Consider the following 16,352-nt stretch of genomic DNA (forward strand, 5'->3'; position numbering starts at 1 on the left):
AAGTATGGAATAATCTGGGGAAATTGAGTGGGAGCTGAGTTTAGACTAGGCGGCTCAAGTGGAGAAAAACACTGGTGCAGAGTTGATTGGCTCAAAGGACCACTTCTGTACTGTAACATTAGGTAACCCTCATTAGTTATATGTAGGGACTGTTATATGGGAGTGAAATTATCCATTGATTCTACTAGGGTTGTTAGGGACAGAGTGACAACTTTCTAGTCCAATATCACACACGTTTGTAAGGACTCATCATCAAGAACAAATTATAGATTTCTGCTAGAAAATAACATCTGGGGATACAGTATATAGTTTGGGACACGACATGTCAAGTGATTGCCAGGATGGTGGAAGGCAAACTAGATGGACCCTGGTCTTCTTTCGCGTAGCAAATTCTTATGTTATTAAATTGAACCCCCCCCCAAAAAACATTTATCCTTCAGTGCTGTATTTGAACTCTATGTAGAGCGGTGGTTTAAGAGTTGGTACATCAAAAAAAACTTTTCAAAACGAAAGTTTTCAAAACTAGTTCTCCAAAAATATGTCAATTTGATGTCTAGTTAGTAAAAGAGATTTTAACCTGGAATGGGCCTTTGGTTCTAGTACCAAACCTCTGGAGCTTATATTCTACATGTATGTGTGTATACTTATATATTATATATATACACACAGATATATAGAATATATAATATATAGTCACATTGACAGTTACTTGACTTCTACTCACATTACAGCAGTCGAGGATTCACATGACATAAATACTCTTTAAAAAGCCAAACAAGAAATATTAATTCACTTGTTTAGCAAAATGTCTGGATTCACAGTATTGTTACATGGGGAGGGGAGGGAGCTTGCTCCTTCTCTTCCGTAGCCTCCTGCTACAGTTGATGAGAGGGGACAAGCGCTCAAGGTGTGCGATACGAGGGCCTTTCAATCTGCAAGCCACAATTTAGCTCGTTTGGGACTCTTACTCTGGGAGTAGGGTTTATACCAACAAAGCCATTACATTCAAAGAACCAACATCCTGTAGCCTCTGGGTTGGCCCCTGGGCCTTCCTTCCTCACTCACCCACCCAGCTCCAGAGGTGCAGATGGAGGTGTACAGAGCACTCTTAAACCAAAATATGAAAGTACATTCACACAGTGCTTTATAATAACTATAACTAGCATCGCAATTTGCTTTGAAAAAGACAAGCACATGATTTAGTGGCAGCTGCCAAGCCGTGTAGCAATGCAGATAGATACCCACTGGGATCCTGTACTGACACAGCGACCAGCAAGTAAAAGGTGGATATCGCACACCTGTGGCTTGATTCACGTCCACAAAGTGTCCAGGATCCACAAGCAGGTCTGTGGCACATTCAGCCCTTTCCTGGTGCTGTGCCGTGCCTTCAGCTGGACCGAGGACTCAGTAAAAGATATAGCTCTGGATTAAGTGGTGCGTGGAGCTAGCACAAGGTGGAGTTTACAGAGCGAGCAGCGATGGAGAATTCAGAGAGTCCGGGGAATGGTCGCTGCTGCTGTTCCGCTGGTGGAGCACCCCACAGCTGCTTCCCTCTGGGTATGTGAACACAAATGAAGATGTGTATGAGGAGTTGGGGCTAGGATTTACAACCGGCGTGTTCAGAGGCTCACAGTGCGAATAGAACGAGCTACCAAAGGACACCTCAGCCATAGATGCACCGATGGACACCTGAGAGCCCTGATGTGGGTGGGAGCCGGATGCAAAGTTCCTAGCGAAAGGGCTCTCTTTGATGTCCAGTAAGCTGGCCATTTCCAAAGCGCTCACCTCGCCTGAAGTGCTGGGCTGTGGGCTCAGATCATCTTGATAGGGGATTTTACAGGCCGGTTTGTGAGCCACCAACACGAATTCTAACCTCTCCTTCTCCTTCTGCAGCTCGGACACTTCGGATTGTAGTTCGGCCTTCTCTTCTTCCAGCTGGTCTGTCTCCTAATACCAGTACAAAAGGAAGCATGATTGGTACACACAACTCAAAAAACAATGTGCTATATCAAATGCAATGTTTATTGCTATTCAAGATTACATAACCCCCTTCACCAATGGGGTGATTCTTGTCTGGCTGAGAGCCAAGTAGTTCCCAAATTCAGCTTAATGCTCCAGGGTTGCCAACAGGGTATTCAACAACAACAAATTACATTTGTATAGATTCTTTCATGTCGGGAGGACGTCCCAAGGTGCTGGGCAGTCAGGGATCCGCACCAAGCTGACGGTTGGGATCAGGAGCTACAGAAGCTCCAATTCAGTCCTTATCCAGCATCCACACACTCAGCTCCCAGCAGGATGGTGATCAGGAGTTTACTTCCCTCAAACCCAAGGGCACTGAGGCTCAGTGTATCATAGAATAATACAGCACAGAAGGAGGCCATTTGGCCCATCGTGTCTGTGCCGGCTCTTTGAAAAGAGCTTCCAAATCAATCCCACTCCCCCGCTCTCCCTATAGCCCTGCAAACTTGTCCTCCCCAAATAATTATCTACTTCTCTCTTAAAAGTTGTTATCGAATCGACTTCCACCAGTATCCTTGCACCCTTGCATCAACATCGATGTAGTCTGACTTAAGATCAGTAGCAGCACAGCTCAGTGTCGGGAAAGTCTCACCTTATCTTGTTCAGCTCTTAGAGGCAGCTCCAGTGAGGGCTGTGCCCAGGTTATGAACCAAAGATAGAAAAATATACAGCTACTACACTTTACAGTATATTCTGTGAAGCGCTTTGAGGCATCTCGAAGACACGATAAGGCACTATATCAAGTGCAAGGATTATTTATATTATTATACAGGAACAGGATTAAGCCATTTGGCCCCTGGAGCCTGTCCCAACATTCTTTACGATCGTGTATGATCTGCATCTCAACTCCAATTACCCGCCCTTGCCCCGTATCCCTTGATACCCTGACCTAACAAAAATGTGATGATAATAATTGACTGTATATTTTTTGGGTGAAACACAGCAGCCAATTGCGCAAGCATGGATTTTTGAAGGAATTATTACCCTTGTGATGTGGGAAAAACAAATGCAAAAACCAAAGTTTGGGAACTTTTCCCTTGAACAAATTAGTCCTGGACTTTGGGATATGACCAAAGATACTGTGGGAAACTCAGCGAATCACAAACTCTAAAATGAAAGGATGAAGCATTGAAGAGTTGAGAGAATAGACGGCGGCGTCTGCTTACAATTTGCAGTCGGTCTGTCAGCTCCCGACGTCGATTCCGACACTTGGCCGCTGCAAGCTTGTTCCTCTCTCTGCGAACACGACGCTTCTCTTCCTCTTCTGCTGTGAGCTGCAAGATAGACAATGAGCATCAGTTACCTCTTTCTTGGGTGGCGGAGAGGGGGAGAGGGGAGTGAGTGCCATTCACACAGATAACTGTCATCGCAAAGTATACCGTCAATTCTAAAATAAACTGCCTTTCCTCCCCATGTAACTTGTTCAATTTGTTTTGCCCACAAAATAAACAGTCAATTCACTTTACAGTATATTCTGTGAAGCGCATTGAGGCATCTCGAAGCCGTGATAAGGTGCTATATTAAATGCAAGGATTATTATTATTATTATTATCACCAGCTCCCACTGAACCACCGTCAGCCAGGCTTCGGTTAGATGTACTGAAAATTCATGCTGGGTAGCTCTGCATTGAGGATCCATCTATTCCCCTCATCTTTCTCCCCCGAGGTTCCCCCAGCTCCTCTTTCACCCTGTGAGGAATATCACATCTCTCCCAAGCACTCCTGAACCATGTGCCGAAGGTGCAATGCATACACAGCCTGGTGACATTTCCAGACTTCCTGCTTGTGGAGCAGTTGCTTAGCTCCCACACAGTGCAGCTGGCTGCAGGAGCTCAGTGCAGTGGGGAGCAGGACATGCGTTGCTGGATTGTGCTGAGGCAACAGGTCACACATACACCGGTGAATAAATACAGCCTCCAATAATCCTGCAGGTACCAGAGAGGACTGAGAAATGCCTTGCACCCATCTTCTACAAAATATTGGGTCAATTCGCTTCACAGTATATCCTGTGAAGAGCCTTGAGACGTCTCGAAGATGTGATAAATCGCTGTATCAAATGGATCAAAACCACCGTATTATACAGCCTTGCTGTACCAACCACACAATGCGTTTCCAACCACAACTTTCCCTTCTAAACACAATCTCAGCCACAAGCTGCACTCAGGCATTTACCACCTGCGCTGTGATAGTGTCAGTTGTACCCTGGTATACCAGTACAACGGTCCACCAATCTACCTTCAGTTAGTAGTACATTTAAAGAATTGTGATGCTCAGTATTTGTGACTCCAGCCAACAAGATTTTCCTTCCATTGAAATAGCGACTTGCAGACGGAGAGAAAGACTATTTATTTAGCTTTTTTTCCACCCCACAAATAAGAAAAATCTTGCAACGTAAAGGAATTGGTGTACGTAGTGACATGATAAAACAGCACAGGTCCTTTACCCCAGAAACAGCTTCTAAGATTTTGGGCAGAGTTTCCACCCCCCACCTCCCTCCATTTCCTATAACACTCACCATCTCATCGCGTGCCCGGCGGGGACGGCTGGCTCGGGTGGGTTTAGTTGGCTCGGGGCTAATGTAGGAGCACATGGCTGGGGTAGAATAACTTGTCCCTGGGAGGTTGTACGGATCCATGATGGGCTGGGGATGGACGGAAGCCGGAGGCTGTGGCTGTGATTGAGCCATTGAGGAGATGACAGTTGGCTGAACCATCCACTGAAGGTCCTGGCTAGTTGTGATAGCAGTTAAGGTTGGTACAAAGGATCCTGGCATGTCCCCGATGCTGGTAGTACACTCCTGGAATAAATGGAATGTATTACATTTAAATTGGGTTTGGGAAGAGAAGTGACTGGGATGGGGAAAGCTCCGCAGGTCGTTCTTCTTCTAGTCGTGGAAGCTAAGGTACTGGAACCCCAAACTGGGGTGGGGGCAACAGGTCACCTCAAAAGACGTGTGGCCCTAGGAATTCCCAGCTACCAAACCTTTCTGTGTTTAACAGAACTTTGTGCAGCTTGGACCTAATGCTATGTTATTCTCTTCCTCCCCTCAAGAGGTTTCATCCCTACACAGTGCCCAGTCTGGGGGAGAGATAAAGCTATTGTACGAGCAAAAATGAGCTGTATATTGAACCACGTTGCTTCTTGGAACACTGGGTAACAACAACAACAACAACTTGCATTTACACAGTGCCCCTTACGCAGGGGAGTTAGTGTCCCAGGGCATTTAACAGTGGCAGGGGATGAGGGAGCTGACCGTAGGCACGGTTGAAGAGGATCTGGACTGAATGATCTGCTTTAAGTCCCAGGTGCTGAGCATCTGCCTCTTCACCTCATTTTACTATGAAGCATTTTAAACTCAGGTTATAATAATAATCCTTGCATTTGATGATAGAGCCTTATCACGTCTTTGAGTCGTCTCAAAGAACTCCACAGGATTATGTACTGTAAAGTGAATTAACTTTAGATTTTGTGGGCACAACAGAGCAGCCGATTGTGCACAGCAGCGTCCCACAAACAGTCGTGGATTGAGAGGCCAAATTATTTAAAGATTTATTTTGGGAGGGATTATCACCCCCAGAAAAGCAATCTGCCAGTTGACTTGACTACTGCTCGGTAATCAGGAGCTCGCGTGGGTGGAGCAAGGAAACTTGCCCGAGGTTTCACCCCGTCTGCCCGGGAATCGAACCCAGGTCCTCTCGTTTGCGAGGCAAGTGTTCTCATCCCTGAGCTACAGGTTATAGTCAAGCGAATATAAAGTTTATTGGCTATATTTTGTGGGAGAAACGCGGCAGCCAATTGCGTATAGCAGTGTCCAACAAACAGTTGGGGACCGACTGACCAAATTATTATTATTATTATTATTTTTGTATTTCCACAGCAACTCTCCCGTTCCCAAGAACCGTTACTATTTTGTATTATTTACTTGCGAAAGGGGAAAAGCAATCCGCCAATACGGTTATCGTAATAATATCGTATCGTGTAACGACCCTCGGCACGGCGCCTCATCACGTCTTCGAGACGCCTCGAAAGGCGCTTCACGGGATGCACTGTAAAGTGTAGTGACTGTGCGTTTTGTGACCGAAACCCGGGCAGCCAATTGCGCGCAACAAACAGCCGTGGGTCGGGTGACCGAATTATTATTATTGTTATTATTTTTTTTAATAATTATTAGACCCGGGACACGCGATTCCGCCAATCGACCGACGACCGGGTGCCGACTTGGCGCCGGGTATAAACAGCATAAACAACGCGACGCAGCGAGCGACAGAAATAGAGGGGTTTAGCAACAGAGGACAACAATAAATATATAGTATTGTTGGTCTTCTCGCCCCCGTCAGAGGGACTGTCAAGAGACTGGAGAGCGCGTTGCGCGTAGAGCGACAGGCAGCCACGTGCACGCACGCCCCGGCGAGCCCACGCCGGACCGACGTGGCGTCGGCGTCGATGACGCCCCTGACGGCGGCGTTGCCAGGCGACGTTCCAAAATAGCAGCGCGCCGCCTGACGTGGGCGACGCCGAGCCCGGGGGCGGCAGCGTGCGTAACGTCACCCGCGGATGATTCCAACACGTCAACCTTTACGCACGTCGAGTCAAGCCCAGGGTTTGAGGGCAAACTCGGCTCACGGTTGACCCCGGTCGCCCCCTCCCCCCCCTCCCCCCCCATCCCCGGCCCCAGGGCATCGGTGCAGTTTAATTGGAAATGTCTACCCCCTACACCCCCCCTTTACCCCCCCCCCCACACCCCAGGCACAGAGACTGATAGGGAATCTGCCATTTCACAGAGTTTCATTGATCTCAGCAGCGACCTACAGCTGTTTATACAGAGAGAGAGAGAGAGAAAGTGCTGGGCTGGATAGAGGGATCAAGTTGGAAGCACTTTCACCCTCCCCCCCTCCCCGGATAAAAATCAACCTAAAAGTATTTCTAAGTCAGGATATTAAGATATTGGTCATATTAAAAAAATACCACGAAATGCATAAATCGGTATATTATCTGTAGCGCTTCGAGACGTCTCGGAGACGTGATAAGGCGCTCTTATCAAATGCAAGGATGGATAATGTTATAAAGCGATAGGCGCTGACTTTCCCTCCACATCTATCCCCCCCCCTCCCCACTTCTCCCACACACGGGACACGGGTCCTTGCCTTGTAACCGGCTTTTCCATTCATTCAGAGACTTTGGCTCCAGCGGTCGGGATGGATTTAGAAAAATAATACGCTATTGATGTGTAGGACAAACGTGCTTTGTCCAACAGACCCACACTCGCTCACTACAGCAGTTGCCCCCCTGTCTACCTGCTTTAAAACGTTTTGACGTCGAGTCACCAAATATCAAACGCAAGGATTAAAACCGTTTAGATTCTTAGCTCTCGGGTTGACCGGCACCTGCCGGCATTACAGGTGGCACAACATACTTTTTCACTCGGACGACTCACCGATCAAGAAAAGAAAAACACACACACACACACACTGCCGCCACCGTTGACACTACAAATCGTGAAGCATTTCTGATTCGAGTCTCCTCGTTGACTCCACACAACACACACACACAACACACAACCAAAAACACGGGCACACGACCACCTTAAAAGTTATCCGTTTAAAGCTCCCAACTCACTTGTGCGGCGGTGGTGGGGCTGCCCACGCTCTGGCTGAAGGAATCCACGGATGACAGGTACTGGGGTTCCGAGGGGGAAGAACTGCAGCGAGAAGCCGAGTCAAAGTCGCCTGGAAATCCCTGGTACATGTCCTCCTCCCAAGTTTTCGCTCAGGTCCCAGCGTTGTGTTGGTTTTTTTGCAGCAGCAGCAGCGCCTCGAAACCCAATCGGAGTCGGGTTCCCCCCCCGAAAAAATAATAATAATAATAATAAACAGCGAGTGTGCAGTTAAAAAGAAGCTCAAAAGTCCTGGTGTATGTGTGTGTATGTGTGTGTCCCACCAACGCGCGCCTGAATCTTTGTGAATGAACTGCAGCCCTTCGATTGGTATTTATACCGTGTTTCCTCTGACGTCAGCGGCGGCGTAAAAAAAGAGAGAGAGAGAGAGAGAGAGAGATCACTCGGGGACCGTAAACAGCATTAAAAAAAACACAAGGCAGCGACCCCCCCCCACCACCACCACCGGGACAGTCACACGGCTCGACAGGGGCGACTCGGTCTCTCGTGCTGTCGGTCGGGCTTTTATTTGATAGAAATCCCCCCCATACAATGTCCCCTCTCTGTGTGTGTCTCTCTGTGGCCGAGCGTGGCTCCGCCCGGGAACGTGACGTACATGCCCATATATGGCTCTGTGTGTGAGTTGCTGTTTACTGGTTACCAGCGGTGACGTGGAGGGAATCCCTCTCCCCCTCTCCCCCCCCCCCCCCCCCCGGGGACCCGCTTTATCCACCGGGGGGGGGGTAGAGAGAGAGAGAGAGAGAGAGGAGGGGGTTTAAAAATAGATGGGTCGACATTCCCGGGGCATTTTTTTTAAAAAAAAGGAGTTTTTTTTAAGAGAAAATACGGGTGAATTTTATTTTTATTTGTGTTTTGCTCGGAATGGAAGCGGTAACAATATTCGAACCCGGGGGGGGGGACCGTTTTAACCCCTTAAGATGCCCCCCCCCCCCCCGGGCAGGCAGAAACCTTAGGGCAAGTTTCCCTACTCCACACACACACACACCTCTGTTGTGGGGTCAGGGGGGTGGTGGGGGGTAATAATCCCTTCAAAAAATATATAATATAATTGGTCATTCGATCTATTTTTTGATTTTTCCGCCTGTGGGACGCTGCTGTGCACAATTGGCTGTCCCGCTTTGCCCACAGTTCACTTTACAGTAGGTTCTGTGAATCGCTCTGAGACGTCTCGAAGCCGTGATAATGCACTATATCCAAATGCAGTCATTATTATACTATTATAAGGTAATGAAAGCTTAATGTTTCGCGCCCGAGTGGTAGTTTGACCCCGTTGTTTCGTACGTATTCCGTCCTGTGGCTCAGTGGTTGGAGCACGCGCTTTGCAAGCGAGAGACCTGAGTTCGATTCCCGGCAGGTCAGGGGGAAATCTTGGGCAAGTTTCCTTACTCCACACAGAGCCTAATAATAATCCCTCAAAAAAAATCTAATAAATCGGTCATTTTCAATCCACGACTGTTTGTGGGACACTGCTGTGCGCAATTGGCTGCCGCGTTTCGCCCACAAATATATACAGTCAATTCACTTTACAATCTATTCTGTGAAGCACTTTGAGACGTGTAGAAGACATGAAAAGCGCTATATCAAATGCAAGGAATATTATTAATATATTATTATATCGTAATGGGTTTACATTTTAAAAAGAACACCACTTTATTCGATCAATATCTATTATTTTGCATGTTTGCAGGAGTTGGTTTGAAGAAAGTGTTCGACTTTCAAGAATAAACATTCAGCTTTTGATGCTGAATAACTCTTGAAAGTCAAATACTTTCCAGAAGCGCTTTGAGACGTCTCGAAGATGTGATAAGATGCTATATCAAATGCAAGGATTATTATAATAATAATAATAACTAATAATATATTCAAATATATTGAAAAGAAAATATTTAGCCCTCCCAACCCACCCTGGATCGAAATTTAAACAATGAATACTACTGTGTTTATGTTCAACACATTTAAATGTAAATGACGTGCAACAAACCTTGTACAGACTTATTCCTGGAGTTCTGAGTTTGCTTGTTTACACACCAGGTTCTCTTACTTTCTTGTCAGGACAAGATTTTATGATATGTGACCATTTCCCCTCCCTTACCACGTGTGTTTACATTCCGAAACTAATCCACCGATGTTTGTGGGGAAAAAAACACTTCTGCTCATATGAATGGAAACACACATGGCTTTTCCTGGAACTATCTGATATGTTGAGCCGAGGAAATGACTTGTGGTCGTGATTGATTGACGGCCTGAACTAAATTACAGTGACAAAAATGTCACCCAGTACAACAACAAATGACACTTACACGGCACCTTTCACATCGAGAGGACGTCCCAAGGTGCTGGACAGTCAGGGATGTGGACCCGAGCTGGGGATTGGGATCAGGAGGGGTGGAAGGCAGGGAGGGTTGAGGTTGGACTGAAGGCACTGTCGAATTGGAGGGTCTTGGGATGGGTCTTGAATAACAATAATAATAATAATCCTTGCATTTGATACAGCGCCTTATCACGTCTTTGAGACGTCTCAAAGCGTTTCACAGTATATACTGTAAAGTGAATTGACTGTATATTTTGTGAGCGAAACACGGCGGCCAATTGTGCACAACAGTGTCCCACAAACACCCATTGATCAAAGTGCCAATTTTTTTTAAAGGCATTACTACCCCCGAAAGAGCGACCTGCCAATCGACTAACAACTGGGTTCCTACTTACTGCTCAACAGAGGTGTTGTGCAGAGTAAGGAAACTTGCCCAACATTTCGTCCTGTTGGGAATCAGACCCAGGTCTCTCGCTTGTGAGGCAAGTGTTCTAACCACTGAGCTACAGGACTCCACTCGCCTCCTTGAAGGAAGCAAGGGAGGCAGCGAGGCAAAGGGGCTGTGGGATGGAGTTCCAAAGCTTGGGGTCAACTCAGGCTCTCAGAAATCTTTCTGTAAATAGTGAAAAAACAGTTGCCAGACACTATGACTTAACTCAGTACAGCCCCAGGTATTGCTCTTGGGACCTTCCTGATTAGCATCTCAATTTCAGTTTCAGTTCAGCTTTACCATGTGAGACATCAGGAGAAGCAATACTCCACCAATGCTCCCAATGCAATACTCTTCTCCTGATGTCTCACATGGTAAAGCTACGGGAGCTGTCTTAGTGAGCTAAGCCACAATGTCAGAGATTATTATTATTCTCATGACTCTCAGGCAGGATGAGGTACAGATACTCCCTCTGAAGGACTGTATGAAATGTTATCAATCACTTATTATGAATTGGCTCCACATCAAGGCCGAGAGACCTTGGCAGAGCTGATATCCGAGTGAGCAAGCAGTCAATGAATACTGAGTCACACTGCAACATATTGGAGATAGAAAACATTTTGTTTTTCATGTCTGTGATACTGAATATTCCTGAGATCTACTTTTCCCCGGATCTGAATTGTAAGCCATTTCACTGGTGGCTGATGAACGTTTTTGACTGGTGAAGCAATCTGTGTTTGCCGAACCATGGCAATGGACCCTTCACTTATGCTTTCTCGCTTTCCCCCCCCGCCACGCTTGCTCACCGATAATTCCGCCGGTCTCACTGAGCCCTCTGTAGTGTAGTGGTTAGAACATTCGCCTCACAAGCAAGGGACCTGGGTTCGATTCCCGGTGAGGGCGAAACATTGGGTGAGTTTCCTTACTCCACACGCCTCTGTTTACCTCGCAGTAAGTAGGAACCTGGTTGTTAGTCAATTGGTGGGTCGCTTTTCTTGGGGTTATAATCCCTTAACAGAAAATAATTGGATCACTCAATCCACAAGTTATTATTTGGGATTATTTGTGGGACACTGCTGTGCGCAATTGGCTGCCATGTTTTCCCCACAAATACAGTCAATTGGCTTTACAGTGTATCCAGCGAATCGCCTTGAGACGTCTCGAAGACATGTTAAGGCGCGATATCACATGCCAGGATTATTACATTATTATAATGCTCACTGCGGGATCTACAGCAGATCTCGCTGGATCTCGCTGTCGGCATTAATCCGCTCAGCTCCCACGCTGGTCTGGCAATAATAATAACAGTCGTGGATTGCGATGACCAATTTTATCATTTTTTTTTCTTGAGGGATTATTATCAGGCTTGCGGAGAAAGGAAACTTGCCCGAGGTTTCGCCCTGCCGGGAATTGAACCCAGGTCTCTCGCTTTCGAGGCAAGTGCTCTCACCACTGAGCTACAGGACTCCAATGCTTGCCGGGTGAGGCGGGGCCTCACTTTCCTTACCTGATGGATTGTCACTCGGCTGGTTGAGCATAATTTCAGGTCACGTAATTGTTCATCATGAGGCTAATGGAGCCAGAATGTGGTGACTAAAGATGGAACAACAAGATCACGCTGGAGAGAGTACTTTGTTTATTCAGCACTCATAAGTAGGTCACCACAAAGCACTCGTTCGCCCACCTTCCACGCCCCGCCTATCCTCACTGCATTGACTGGTGAGACTCCCCTCATGCGCAACAAAAACAACAACAACTCACGTGTACGTAGCCTTCATGCGGGGTAGGGTCCCGGAGCGCATAAGAGTGTATGGAGTCCTGTAGCTCAGTGGTTAGAGCGTTCGCCTCGCAAGGCACGAGGACCTGTGTTCGACTCACAGGCAGGGCGAAATGTTGGGTGAGTTTCCTTACTCCCCTCACACACCTCTGTTTACCGAGCAGTAAGTAGGAACCCGACTGTTAGCCGCTTGGCGGGTCGCTTTTCGGGGGTAATAATCTGTTCAAGAAAAGCGATAATAATTTGGTCACTCAATTCACGACTGTTTGCGGGGACGCTGCTGTGCACAATTGTCTGCCGCGTTTCACCCACAAAATATACAGTCAATTCACTTTACAGTATATTCTGTGAAGCGCTTTGAGACGTCTCACCAACGTGATAAGGCGCTGTATCAACTGCAAGGATTATTATCATTATTTTGGGCACAGTACCGATAGCATAGCTGTGCTGTTTGGGTGGATAACAAGTTACTACACATAAAGTGACTCATCGAGTGAAGCGTTATGAGACTTTTCATGAGGTGCAACCTGAATCAATTCAAGGATTATTAATTAATTCAGGTTGCCAGGATTCAGTTACCTTTTCTCTCTACCGTGCTGCTTGGGTTTGTTTTTTGAAAGCAAACCAATTGTCGCGAGGTTCAAGCACTCCAAGACGTTACCCACGTGAAGCAATCTATATAAATGCAAATTGTTTAACGACGCCCAGGTATTGAGGTCTAGGAAAGGGAGTTGCACAGGATATGCACCTTAACCTAGATCTGGAATCTGGAACTGGAAGCGGTCCAGAATTTTAGTTTCACAAAGGGGTGTGGAGAGAAAAGGAAGTTTCGCATTTTTTGTGTGAAAGTTTTTAATGTTCAGTCAGGATAGAGCTTTCAATTTTCATTGCTTGAGGGGGTTTCATGAGTCACAGGCTTTGAAAACGTGAGGAAAGGAACTTGCTTTTTTTTCCTTTAGAACTGGGACAAGATATTGGATGTAGAGACACTTACAACATCATCATAATAATAATAATAATAATATGGAGTCCTGTAGCTCAGTGGTTAGAGCACTCGCTTTGCAAGTGAGAGACCTGAGTTCAATTCCAGGCAGAGGGCGAAACCTCGGGCAAGTTTCCTTACTCCACACAGAGCCTAATAATAATCCCTCCAAAACCAAAAACAATAATAAATTGGTCATTTTCAATCTACGACTGTTTGTGGGACATTGCTGTGCGCAATTGGCGGCCGCGTTCGCCCACAAATATACAGTCAATTCACTTTGCAGTATGTTCTGTGAAGCGCTTTGGGACGTCCTCCCGACGTGAAAAGCGCTATATCAAATGCCAGGATTATTATTATTATTATTATTCTCAAAGACATGATCAGGCGCTGTATCAAATGCAAGGATTAGTATTAACGTTATTATTATTATTATTATTAGGACACGGATTCCCACAAGGGGGACGACCTTTAAACTAGATCTATAATCTGGACCTGGATGCGGTCCAAGTTTTAGCTTCGCAAAGGGGATGTGGAGAGAAAAGGAAGTTTCACTCTCTTTGTGGGTCGGTTTTAATGCTCAGTCAGGGATAGAACTTTCAATTTTCTTTTGCTTGATGGGGGTTTGGTGACTCACAGGCTACGAAGACGTGAGAAAAGGGACGTGCTTTTTTTACTCCCTTTGGAACCGGGACAAGATGTTGGAACGTAGGGACCTTTACCGTGTAAGAATCAGAATAATAATCCTTGCATTCGAAACGGGCCCTGATCGCGTCTTCGAGACGTCTGGATAGCACTTAACGGCGAAACCTACACCCTGTTGGGCAAATGACCTTAAAAATTGCTCAGCTTTTTTCTTTTTTTGGTGGGGGGGGGGAAAAAAAACGAATGACAACATTTCAAGCAAAAGGGGCGGCGGCGGGGGGCAAATGCTCCGAAAAGGATCATCAGCCGAGAGGGCGTTGGACATTCCTGCTCTCAGGACCAGGGGAGAGGCTCGAACACGACGGTGGACAATTTGCGATCATCCCCCCCCCACCCACCCATCGCTGTCGAAGTCGTGACGTCGTCAGCCCTTTCCAGTTACTCACGAAGAGAAGGGGGGACTTGTGTGCGTTCAGAAGGTTGGCTTTTACGTTGCTGTTGACTCAACTCAGCGGATTTGTTTGTGGGACATTGCTGTGCGCAATTGGCTGCCGCGTTCGCCCACAAATATACAGTCAATTCACTTTACAGTGTGTTCTGTGAAGCGCTTTGGGACGTCCTCCCAACGTGAAAAGCGCTATATCAAATGCAAGGATTATTATTATTATTATTTGCAACCGAGCCGCCTCCCTGTCGGATCAGCTCGACTGGAACCCGAAGAACCAAACGTAAACCCTACTACTGCTATATTATGTTATATTAGTATTATATTATTATATTAGTATTATAATAATGTTATATTAGTATTATATTAATGTTATATTAGTATTATATTAGTATTATATTAATGTTATATTAGTATTATATTAGTATTATATTAATATATTAATATTATATTAATGTTATATCAGTGTTATATTATTATATCAGTGTTATATTATATTAGTATTATATTATACTAATATTAGTATTATATTATATTAGTGTTATATTAATATGTTATATAAGTATAATATATATATATAATAATATATATAATATAATAATATATATAATATATTATATAATATATTATATAATAATATATTATTATATCAGTATTATATTAATGTTATATTAGTGTTATATTAATATGCTGTATCAGTGTTATATTATTATATTAGTATTATATTAATGTAATATTAGTATTATATTATTATATTAATGTAATATTAGTATTATATTATTATATTAATGTTATATTAGTATTATATTATTATATTTGCATTACATTAGGGTCATACTATTACAGAACCAAGTAACTATTCACATTTGTGGGGGGAAAAAAAAAGAGCTTCCAGTGAAACTTTCTGGGCTGGAAAGGAAAGGAAAGGCTCTCGTGTGTAACGTGGCCCTGTGCTGTGGCTGCGCGGGGCTCCGGGATTCCCTGGGCTTCCCCCGGGGGCAGAGTCACGTGCCCCTCCCTGCGTGTACACAAAGGCGTCGTCATGGCGACACCGCACCACACACGCGCTGACGTCAGCACGCTGCTGCTTGTTGTTCTGTCGTCAGGGGCAACACTTCCGGTTGTGGAACCACAGCGTTGGAGTGCAGCACAGCACCAGCTCCTGGCTGTCTGGCTGACTGTCTGGCTGTCCAGTCAGTCTCCTGCACCCCACTCTTTCATAGTTTCCGTTTCGAGTTCGAACTGATTGTTTAAGAAAACTGATTGGTGTCAGCGGGGGGTCCAGTTGGTGAGATTTGTGCCCCTGGGTCTTGCAGCAGCAACAACAACAGCAATAACGACAACAAAACAATTGCATGTGTAGAGCGCCTTTCACGTCAGGAGGTCGTCCCGAGGCGCTGGACAGACAGAGTTACGGACCCAAGCTGGGGATCGGGGTCGGGGAGAGTGGAGGGCGGGGTGGGGGGGGGTGTTGGGGGGGAGCAGGGAGATCCAAAGCAAGGTCGAAGAGGAGGGTCTTGAGATGGGTCTTGAAGGTGACGAGGGAGGGGGCGAGGGAGGGCTGAGGCGGAGGGACTGCGGGATGGAGTTCCAGAGGGTGGGGGCAGAGTGGCAGAAGGCCCGCGCCCCCATAGTGGGGCGAGTGAGGCAGGGAACGTGAAGCAGGCCAGAGCCCACTGAGCAGAGGGAGTGAGCAGGATGGGAGGGGATTAGGAGGTCGCAGAGGTCGGGGCAGCAAGACCATGGAGGGCTTTGGATCTTGAACCGTATCCTCTGTGTGATGGGGAGCCAGAGGAGTTGGGCGAGGATGGCCTGGAGCCTAGTGCGGGAGAGGACACGGGCTGCAGAGTTCTGGATGATCTGCAGCCTATGGAGGGAGGAGTGGGGGGGGGGGGGGGGGTAGTCGGCAAGAAATGAATTTGCATTGTCAAGCCTTGATGTAATGAAAGCACATTTGAGGGTTTCGGCAGCCTGTGGTGTGAAGCAATGGCAAAGCCGGGCGATGTTGTGGAGGTGGGGGAAGGCAGAGCGGGACATGGCGCAGATGTGGGGTAGAAAGGATAGTT

General features: G+C 46.4%; 1 protein-coding gene and 1 non-coding gene across 2 annotated transcripts; both read right to left on the minus strand.

Moving 5' to 3' along the window:
* Nucleotides 1–645: 645 nt before the first annotated feature.
* On the minus strand, nucleotides 646–8,069 carry fosb (FBJ murine osteosarcoma viral oncogene homolog B). Its single transcript, XM_007911700.2, has 4 exons — nucleotides 7,639–8,069; nucleotides 4,538–4,819; nucleotides 3,189–3,296; nucleotides 646–1,947 (listed from the first exon to the last, which is right to left on the minus strand). Exons 1-4 carry the CDS (start codon nucleotides 7,765–7,767, stop codon nucleotides 1,462–1,464), a joined length of 1,005 nt encoding a protein of 334 aa, XP_007909891.1. The 5' UTR covers nucleotides 7,768–8,069; the 3' UTR covers nucleotides 646–1,461.
* A 3,763-nt stretch (nucleotides 8,070–11,832) lies between these two features.
* On the minus strand, nucleotides 11,833–11,904 carry trnas-cga. Its single transcript has one exon. It is a non-coding gene; the product is annotated as a tRNA-Ser (tRNA).
* Between the last annotated feature and the right edge of the window lie 4,448 nt (nucleotides 11,905–16,352).

The sequence above is a fragment of the Callorhinchus milii genome, unplaced genomic scaffold, assembly GCF_018977255.1.
Source record: "Callorhinchus milii isolate IMCB2004 unplaced genomic scaffold, IMCB_Cmil_1.0 Scaffold185, whole genome shotgun sequence".
In the NCBI taxonomy this organism is placed as follows: Eukaryota; Metazoa; Chordata; class Chondrichthyes; order Chimaeriformes; family Callorhinchidae; genus Callorhinchus; species Callorhinchus milii.

Coding starts and splice junctions, on each gene's coding strand:
- fosb (XM_007911700.2), bottom strand. CDS start 7,767: ATGTACCAGGGATTTCCAGGCGACTTTGACTCGGCTTCTCGCTGCAGT. Junction 3,297..4,537: donor GCCGGGCACGCGATGAGATG/GTGAGTGTTATA, acceptor TCTATCTTGCAG/CTCACAGCAGAAGAGGAAGA. Junction 1,948..3,188: donor TGACAGACCGACTGCAAATT/GTAAGCAGACGC, acceptor TACTGGTATTAG/GAGACAGACCAGCTGGAAGA.